At 40.4% G+C, this 10,669-nt stretch overlaps 1 protein-coding gene across 1 annotated transcript in view; it reads right to left on the bottom strand.

Annotated features, from left to right (window-relative positions):
* Positions 1 to 9,825, bottom strand: part of LOC139259729 (activin receptor type-2A) — a 163,786-nt gene extending 153,961 nt beyond the window's left edge. The window contains exon 1 of the mRNA XM_070875352.1: positions 9,318 to 9,825. Coding sequence (XP_070731453.1) covers positions 9,318 to 9,372 — 55 coding nt within the window. The 5' untranslated portion in view covers positions 9,373 to 9,825. The remainder of the gene's footprint in view (positions 1 to 9,317) is intronic.
* Between the last annotated feature and the right edge of the window lie 844 nt (positions 9,826 to 10,669).

Here is a 10,669-nt window from a genome sequence, read left to right on the forward strand (position 1 = left end):
TTAGAAACAATACAACTCCCCTAATGACTTAGTCACAGGATGCCGCATCGAGCTAGGTGGAGCTGGAATGTCCCAAGCCCAATACTTGGCCTCCATGGAGTTAGTCAATCTCAGGCAGAGTAAGAAGGAGAAACAAAGATTTCAAAGCATTTTGAGCATGAGGCACTTGTTCTGAACACAACCACTCAAAGGCGAAATGTGCAAATTGGATATCTAAGTATTTTTAATTATTTCCTTCGTCACCTTTAAATTAGGTTATCAAAAAACTACCAATGAGTGTCACCAATTCAAAGACTTGCATTTATTTAGTACCTTATCACATCTCAAAAGTTTCAAAGCACGAATTAATGACTATTGCAAGTCAATACTTAAGTTTACGAAGTTCAGTTTCTTCAACTAAGTCCGGCATTATGTGTCTATTACTCTGGCATTGCAAAAACCCTATTCGTCCTCAATCCCAAAAAATCTTACCTAAATTTACACCTCTTATTTTAATTGATCAAGAGTAAGGAATATATATAGAGAAAGAACAGTCCTTTTCACCTCTAGGATCCAAGTTCAAATTTAGCAAAGACTGATGGATAAAAGTGTAATTCTCTTGGTTGTGAGGGTCTTGAAAAGTTCTGCAGTCTCAACTCTAATGTGTATAAAAGTTTGCAAATTAACCCTATGTTATTTAGCACGAATTGGTAGTCTCGCATACTCAGACGGATGACTGGTTAAAAAAAAAATTAAAATTCCCATTGTCTATGCAGAACTGGAACAGTGGGTGCCAGAAGTTTAAAAAAATCCACTTAGTTACAAAACAATCCTCACGTAGCAACAAAATGTGTTACATTTAGTCTACATGTGAACTATGAAGGCCTTCGTATAGGTGGTTGTGTACTGCAACATAGATCTGCAGTCATTTTGTCCAATTCCAACAATTGTAAACAGGTTGGGGGTGTGGGAGAGAAATGAGGTGTTGGTTTAGTGATTTTTCAAAATTGTGAATGCACAGAATTCTTTCCCACGCTCCTGATCTCCTCCAGAAATGCATTAATTCTGACCTGCCCAAACTTTCTCCCTCCCGAGAGTCCCCACCCGACACATGGGTGTGACTGGCCCTTAACTTGTTGCCACCCACAGTGATACAGCAGTCACTGAAATTAGAACCCTATTCCAGTTTATGGATGTTCAAAAAAGTGCCTAAAGTACAGTTTATAGTTACAGTGTGCTTGCCATTAGTCAGAAATTGGTTCTGCAAAGACAAGAGGCAAATAAAGTGGGATTGAGCATCCCCATAGTTCAGTAAAAGTAAAATGAGACTGTTAGTACGGCAGACTGAGATGTAAAAGTGGAGTAGATAGTGTTCTGACTGTAAATGGTGTACACCAGACAAAAGAGAAAGACGTATGAAAATAGTAGTTTTAGTGATGGTTGATTAATTGTCCAAGCCATGTGTTCTTGCAATTTAATTCAAAAATTGTGAAATGGGTCAAAGCTTGTAGTACACTATAACTGATGCAACAGATATACCTGCACCACCGTATGCAATTATTTTCTCTAAAGTAAACCTTCCTGGCAACCACATTGTTCGTACTTGCCAACACATCCTGTGTGGCTTTATTCTAGAAATAGAGTACACACTTTTTGGCACGATGGGAAAGAAAAACACCAAAAGATAAAACACTTGGCATTTGACAAATGCCTTAAATTATCAGTATTGATGTAATCAATAATAGCACTTGCTTTAAGTTAATGCAAATGTAAAAACACATGTGTACACACATACAATGCTGGAATTTAAACAAAAATTAAGATTCAAACTACTAATGTTTAAATTGTTCCATTTAAGGAGTGCCAGATTTCCCTTACAGTCTTCATCAAGTGTGTTTACAAAACCTATTATTCATGTAGGATTATAATTAGTTAGATTCAACTCTATGAACAGCAATGTCAAATATTTTTTCTTGAAGTATAAAGAATCCAAAACCAGAGTTCAGTAAAACATTGATAGCTACTTACTATAGTAAGAAATTGTTCGATACTTGCCCAGTTAGATTAATTGATTTATTAGGGTCACTCTTTTATGGTAGTCCAGTGGAACATAGACTGTGCTGGTTTATGAAATGAACAGCATGATCTGACATTTTTCATGTGTCACTTTTACCATGCATTAATGCTCAACCACCCATGCTCATGTGAAATAGGATCACCACAGGATTCAACAACATGGAATAACTGGATGTCATTTTGGTGACATCCAGTTATTTAATTTTAATCACTGCGAAAGCATAAAACCCCAATGCTAAAGGTTTGCCATTAGGGAAAGTTGCACAAAAACACTACTTGCCCTATATCAGAAGTGATGCTTGCAGCATTTTGTCATTTTATTTTAAGGAAATACCTCATGGGAGTTATTTCGAGAAAGATTTACTCAGACTCTATCAGACTAAACAATTTCATTGTATATATCATTCTTTTTATGGTAATAGAGCAAAGTGGAGTAAAAAAGACTTGCATTTATATAGCGCTTTTCACAATATCAGGACATCTCAAAGCATTTTACAGCCAATAAAATACTTCTGAAGTGCAGTCACTGCTACATGCAATATACGCTATATATCCCATCCTGCATATCAGCACCACGGTGCTTACTGAACTCAAGGTGAGTATTCACTTTTAAAGTTCCACATTAGTATGACATTACACAGATGTCCTGGACACAGTTTTTCACTTCAGACTTAAAACTTTATATCCATACCACACACCAGCCTCCCAGAGGAGAATTTAAAAATGTATGTCATTATCATAGGCAGTCCCTTGAAATCGAGGAAGACTTGCTTCCACTCTAAAAGAGAGTTCTCAGATGACTGTACAGTCCAATACAGGAATTACAGTCTGTCACAGGTGGGACAGTCGATGAAGGAAAGGGTGGGTCGGGAGTCTGGTTTGCCGCACGCTCCTTCCGCTGTCTGCGCTTGGTTTCTGCACGCTCTCGGCGACGAGACTCTAGGTGCTCAGTGCCCTCCTGGATGCTCTTCCTCCACTTAGGGCAGTCTTGGGCCAGGGATCCCGAGGTGCCGGTGGGGATGTTGCACTTTATCAAGGAGGTTTAAGGGTGTCCTGGAAACATTTCCTCTGCTCACCTGGGGCTCGCTTGCTATGTAGGAGTTCCGAGTAGAGGACTTATTTTGGGAGTCTGGTGTCGGGCATGCAGACGATGTGGCCTGCCCAACAGAGCTGGTCGAGCGTGGTCAGTGCTTCGATGCTGGCCTGATTGAGAACACTGACGTTGGTGCGTCTATCCTCCCAGTGGATTTGCAGAGGCAGCGCTGGTGGTATTTCTCCAGCGCTTTAAGGTGTCTAATGTATATGGTCCACATCTCAGCCATCTAGGATGGCGGGTATCACTGATGTCCTGTAGACCATAAGCTTGGTGCTAGGTCTTCAAACACTCTCTTCCTCAGGCGACCAAAGGCTGCGCTGGCACATTGGAGGTCGTGTGGACCTAGTCATCTATCTCTGCCCTTGCTGATAGTAGGCTCCCGAGGTATGGAAAATCGTCCACGTTGTCCAAGGCCACGCCATGAATTTTAATGACCGGAGGGGGGGGGGGGGGGGGGGGCAGTGCTGTGTGGCGGGGTCAGGTTGGTGGAGGACCTGTGTCTTACGGATGTTTAGTGCAAAGCCCATGCTTTTGTACGCCTCAGTGAAAATGTTGACTATGGCTTGGAATTTCGCCTCTGAATGTACGCAGATGCAAGCGTCATCCGCATACTGTAGTTCGATGACAGAGGATGGGATGACCTTGGATCTAGCCTGGAGGCAACGCAGGTTGAACAGGTTCCCATTTGTTCTATAGTTTAGTTCCACTCCAGCGGGGAGCTTGTTAAGCGTGAGATGGAGCATTGCAGCAAGGAAAATCGAGAAGAGTGTTGACGAGATGACGCAGCCCTGCTTAACATTGGTCCGGACGTGAATTGGATCTGTGGTGGATCCGTTGGTCAGAGTCACCGCTTGCATGTCGTCGTGGAGCAGGTGGAGGATGGTGACAAACTTTTGGCGCAGCCGAAACGGAGGAGGATGCTCCATAGTCCCACAATGTTGACATTGTCAAAGGCCTTTGTGAGGTCAAAGAAGCCAATGTTCATGGGTTGGTGCTATTCCCTGCATTTCTCTTGTGGTTGTTGCGCGGTGAAAATCATGTCCGTTGTACCCCTTTAGTGGACGGAATCCGCATTGTGACTCTGGGAGGAGCTCTTCAGCCACAGGGAGAAGACGGTTGAGGAGGATTCTAGCGATGATTTTCCCAGTGGCCGACAGCAGGGAGATTCCTCTGTCGTTGAGCAGTCGTACTTGTCCCCTTTTTAAAAAATAGTCATGTGTGGCAATAGTGTTTCTCCACCATACTTTAGTGCCTCAATGGGGATACCTTCTGCTCCTGATTGCCTTGTTGTACTTGAGCTGACGGATGGCCTTTTCTACTTCGTGCAGGGCTGTGGTTTTGCTGAGATGGTGGTGGGTAGCATGCTGCAGGATTGAGTCGAGGACACTCATGTCAAAGGCAGAGCCCTGATTGAGATCTTCAAAGTGCTCCTTCCAGCGAGCCCTGACTGCCTCGGATTCCTTAATAAGTGTCTTCCCAGTCTTGGCCAGCAGTGGGGTGGGGCCTTGGGTGCTTGGGCCATAGGTGGACTTAACTGCGGTGACTGAACATGCGCATCACCGAGCCAACGACTGCTGGACGGACCACCGCCTAATCCGTTCCGTCATCAACATTAACATAGCCCCAAAATGGCAACAGAAGCAACGCTGCAGAAAAATCAACGACGGGGCACTCCAAGACCCAGTTAAGAGAGCCCTATACAGCCAGCGCCTTACTGCCAACCTGGCGACCCTTGATGACCCTGAGACACAGAGTGGCAAGTCTGCTCTCCAGGCCACCATAACCAGCGCCTGCAAAGAGACGCTCGGTCACTCAACCAGGAAACACCAAGACTGGTTTGACGAGAATGACCAGGAGATCCACGAGCGACTCAACCGCAAACGCAGGGCAGTTTTGAACTTAAAACAGCAACCCAATTCAGGAGCAGCAAAGCTGAAGGCCATCAAAAAACCCACGACCTAAAGAATATATGGTGGGTGGAGAAAGCACAGGAGATCCAGCAGCTGGCCAACAGCCATGATGAAAATGTATGTCGTGTTTGGTTTGAGGGAGGGGGTACTGAATGGAGATCATGTTTTAAACAGTCATTTTGAAGAAAAGTTAATAAGATGAATTCAACAAACATAACATTTAGAATGGCTATTTGTGGAATCAAAATGAAAGAAATTTTTAATAAGGCGTAACATTTTAGGTACGGTGTAGAAGATAGGAAATTTGAAAGTTAAATTTAGGCAAATGAAACTTAGAAACGATGTGCCCAGGTAAATATCTAAACACTTACCAGTGCAAAAAACATTTATGTACAAAAAAAATGGTGTTCAAAAGGTTCAAAAGTTATTCCCGGAGAGTGTCAAGTTCTCGCTCATTCACACGCACACGATCTGTTCCTGGTGCCATCAATTATTCCCAGATCAAATGAAGATTAAAGCTTCCATTTCACTACACCAATGCACCTTAACCCTTTAGCACAACATTAACTGCCCTTCCCACAATAAAGGGAAGTGTCAGAACAGTTCAATGGGATTGGTATATGATTCTGTTACTGTTCAAGATGTACTATATGACTATTGCAATACTGCAATGATTGGATGTTTCGTAATAGCTTTTTAATAAATATTTAATTTTACACTTTGAACTTGAAGATTTATGAGATTGGCATTTATATTTTTTAGTGCAGTACAATATTTCCACTTCCAACACCAGCAGTTCTGGCTCCAAATTAAAACTGCCTCGCAGTTCTAGAATAAGGGATTATTTTGCACTTTGGATTATATTCACTGTGATCTCAGTTGAAATACTCATATCACTTTGGACTCTTAAAACCATCGGGAAAAGATAAATTTCTTATCCTGGGATGGCTTTGAATTCAAATTCCATGGTTAAAAGGGCAATAATCTAACCCACAGTATCTGTCTCCATTTGCTACATTTTCCTTCAAGGTATGAAATTGTAGTCTTGATGTATTTAATGTATAACTACAGCTGACCTTAAAAGGTGAACAGCTAATCAAATACATGTAATGGAAGTAGTCACAAAACACAACTTTTGATGGAGATATACACTGTACTAAGGATATTTATAGATCTGCATTAGGATATTAATGTAAATTACCCATGCCAATCTCTGCAGTTGCCTCTCATGATTTCTCCCCTGCACCCACCCCACACACAAATCTTGTATCCATTATAAATCTGCATCTACAGTGCATAACTAGAAGTTTATTTTCAAACATTATGAAACTAACCGTGGTCATTAAGTAATGCAATGGTGATACAATACTCCAGCATGAACTGTAACAGAAATGCATGCCAACCACACAAGTGTCTTTTACTATGTGGAAGGGCCAGACTATGACACCATTTCAACACTGCAATGCTAAATGCTGTGACATGTAGTTCAATAACTTTAATATAGAGGATGACATCACAAAGTTATGCATGATGTACATAGTAAAGTCCTATTTCAGTAAATTAAGTCATCCAGTTACACTTCTGGAAGTCTGTATGATTACATCACAATATTTTAAAATCAGATCAGTTTCTTGATCACCCGATTCCAACATGACCAAATAAAAAGTTACAATGTTCACATTCATTAAATACTAGAGTCAACAGAATTTGGAGAATATCTTCCAAATGGTGACTTAAATAGTGCCCATATGCAATGCAAAAGAATGCACAACTCAAGAAAATGAAAATAAAAATACCAGCATTTTAAATGGTCAACTGCTGACTACTTTAAAGTTTAGATATATTATCTGAGTATTATAAAATGTTTTTTCTGGTATAAAAACAAATATACAAACAATTCCTATAGAAAAATGAAATCTAAATCATGCATGTAAAACTTGAGCTGCTGGCTAGAAGAAGATTGGCAGTATTAAGTTACCAATGTTAACCACTTTAAATGCTGTAAATTCAGCATTGCAATAAGCTGGTTGCACAGAAATTATTGAAACAACCTCTAAATTACGGTTCTTAAAATGTTGTTTTCATAAATTAAACTTCATCATCATGTATGCAGTATCCACACATTTTCGGGCTAAACTCAACAAGGCTTTTTTTTAAATCGCGGCCTGCTATACTTTTTTTAAATAAACTTAGTGAAAAGCTAAATGCAAAAACTCTATGCAATTAGCCAGTCGCTTGGCTGGCCACGTTTCCCACTTACAAAAGAGCCCACTCAAAACATAAATCAACCAAAACAATGTTTACGCACGTCGCCTCGTTTTAAAAAAAACAATTTACAAAAGTCATTGTTCCCCGTAGAAAATAATTAACAGATAAATTCCATCAGAACATAATCTTAATTATGCTCAGTAATTGTGAATAGGCCTACGTGCCGGAACAGTGTGGTTTAGGTCTGACAATGTGTGTACTACAATTTAACAACATGGTTACTTTTATAAACAAACCCGTTACTAGAATTGCTGGCAAAGCCAATTTACTAAATATTTCTGACCGTGTTATTTTGTATCGATTTTACATTCATCATTGTATACAAGGATACCATTCCCTGCGCAAATATGGAAACAATCATTTTCCACAAACTCTAACAGTTTCAGACAAGATTAAATGTGTCCAAATGTTTCATAAGGGAAGAGGAATGTTACAACTGACAGTAAATTTCATCCATGGAGTATTCTGTACTAAATCTGTCTTCATCTATAATAAGCTTCGGCCACACTCTTCAAATGTTTTGGAAAAAAATACTTTCCACAAAACGTCGATCTATCCTCAAGCACTGCAGAGGCTTCGTATATCTCTTGCAGATTAAGATTAAAGCGAGCAATATGAATTCATAAAGGATGCGTGAAGAAACTGCAGTTTACCACCATTAAGCATTTAAACCAACTTCTAAGTAGTGATTAAATCGTCTAATGACTACGAGTGAAGCAAATACTCAGATTACAGAGAACATGCGTAACATAAACCAGCTATTTGTCACTGATTTTCGTCTCATCGACTCAGTTTTCTTGCATTTAACGTCCACATGGAACAGGTTGATACAAATCGGCTATGAACCCTGTCAACCTGTACAACAGTTCCAACAACCAACTTTTAAGCAACATTTGTTCTGTAACAGTTCGTTTCTCCAGCACCATGGCTGTTGCACAAGTTTTATAACTCAAATAAAGACCATAACTATTTTCCCCAATAGCAAAATAAATTGAAAAAGGGACCAAATACTTCTGACCGGTTGCAATGCTGCTCGTGAAAAGCTTGCTTTAAAAGACAGAGCACATAAGCACTTCGTCAAATGTGGCATTTTCAGTAATAAATATACATTTGACCTTATGTCTAAATCATTTACTTAACAAAAACAACCCAATTAAAAATTAGCTGGTATAACAAAGTTTAATTTAATGGGCGGAGATCTAAAAGCTTTGTACACTTTCTCTTCATCTGTCATCTTTTACAACAGTCATAAAATGGTTACTCATGGGGATAGGGGAGAAAGAGAAGAAAAATTAAAAACTTTTTATAATAAAATTGTTACAGGGGGGCTTTAAAAGTAGCCCACTTAACGCAAATGACTTAACATTAAAAAGGGAGATGTTGATAACTTAAACCCACAGAATTATTCCCAATAATAAAATTGCTTGTTTAAAAAAAAGTAACAGGAGTAAAATCGTGGAAACACAAAATCTGATTTTTGCAATGAAAGAGCTATTCCCAATTATGCAAAAATTGCTAACACGTTCTCGACAAGAGGGGGAAATTATTTGATTTTAGTAAGTTGTACAAATATGAGAAAAAACACAATTGTAGGCATACACAGTAGCAATTTTCAAAATCAAGTTTGGCTTATGGTTTAAGCCCAGCTATGCTCAGAGCCATTTGCCGAAACCAGAGTCAACCCTCAGCCGTTTGAGTGCGTATTCAGTAAGTTTGCCGTTGGACCCAACAGAGCGAGCAGATGAAACATTAAAAACACACACCACCACACTACAAAAACTCGCACATGCACGCCACAAACTGGCTGAATGTACTCATCCAACACAAATTAAATTATACCGAATTGCAACGTGCTTTTTTTTTTGCAGTACTTTTGATTTCAACAACAACAAAAATCACGTCATTTAAGATTTAGGAAAAATTAATTAAAAAACACAATTTCTGGGATAGACCACGAGTCAAAACCCCCAAACAAAACTATCACCTACCTGAAGAGCACGAAATCAGAAAAACGGCAAATGCAAGCTTGGTACCAGCTCCCATGATGTGTTTTTGGGGGGGAAGATATGTTTAAAAGAAATTAAAACAAAACGTTCGTTGTTTCGCTACCAAGAAGGAAAAAAATCTCTTTACGACTCCACCACGTCTCCTGACTTGCTGCTGGCAGCGATCCACCTTATATCATTTTTTTTCCACCCCCTCTCTTCAGTAGGCAACTTCATTCAAAAAAGATGGGGAATTTAAGCGCAACATTAGACTTCGGCTGTCAATTTTTTTCCACCAAAAAAATATATATACACACACACACAATCGATAACGTCGTCAAAAGATGTTTTTTTTTAAAACGTGATTCACATATAAAAGTGGGAGAAAAGCTACGGTTCAAATCCTCAGTTCGTTTGATGGGAATGGTGTACTCGAAGTCTCCCGGAATTCATAATTAGCGAAGTAGGCCGAAGTCCAAAATGGCGTTGAGTTGTTTTTGTTTCCTTCCCCCTCCCCCTCACACCGACCCGGGAGTTTGAAAAAAACCGACAGGACGCCTGGCTCTCGAAGGGCCCGCCTGCTCGAAAGAGGAGAGGGGGGCTTTGATTGACACTTTCCCTTTGACCATTCACCGCCTGGCTTCAGTTTGATTGACGTCTCTCTCGACCATACAGAAATCCCAACCTCGCTGCTTCTTCCGAAGTCGTCGTCCGGAAAAAAAATTCTCCGGGGTAGGGGGTGGGGTGGGGAGAGGGCGTGTTTATTATTGGAACCCCGGACCAATCAACTTCAAGCAAGGGGCGGGGTTTCTTTTCTCTTGTGTTGTTTGTTGTCGCTCGGATCAGGGTGACTCTGACTGGCGGAAGCAACCTAACTTGCTGTCTACGATGATTGACGTGCGCGGGATCCATTCAGAAATCAAGGGTTTGCCAATGGGTTGGCCGGCCAGAGAGCGGGGAAATCCCAGATTTACGATAAATATTACTATTAAAGGAATTTGATGATTGGATGGAAGCGGTGCACAAAAAACATGCACGGGATAGATGCACGCCATTGGAATGCTGTTGCAGCCCAAGTACAGTGCCAAAAAAAGTTACTATTTTTCACGAAGCATTAGCAATTACATTGAAAGATTACTAAAGTTGTTGCATTTTTTTTATTGTTGCACCAGCCTGAGACACGACAATAGAAAGCCTCCCCCCGACATTATCCTTGTCCTCTAGTCGAGTCAGAGGCTGAGCCAAATCAATATTCAGGGTAATAAGATTCCTCGACTAGCTGTCTCTTGTCGAAATATATTCTTTCAATGCCAGCCCAGTGGCTTTCAGCCCAATGCTGTTACGAGTTATTTTTT

This window comes from Pristiophorus japonicus, chromosome 3 (assembly GCF_044704955.1).
Source record: "Pristiophorus japonicus isolate sPriJap1 chromosome 3, sPriJap1.hap1, whole genome shotgun sequence".
Classification (NCBI taxonomy): domain Eukaryota; kingdom Metazoa; phylum Chordata; class Chondrichthyes; family Pristiophoridae; genus Pristiophorus; species Pristiophorus japonicus.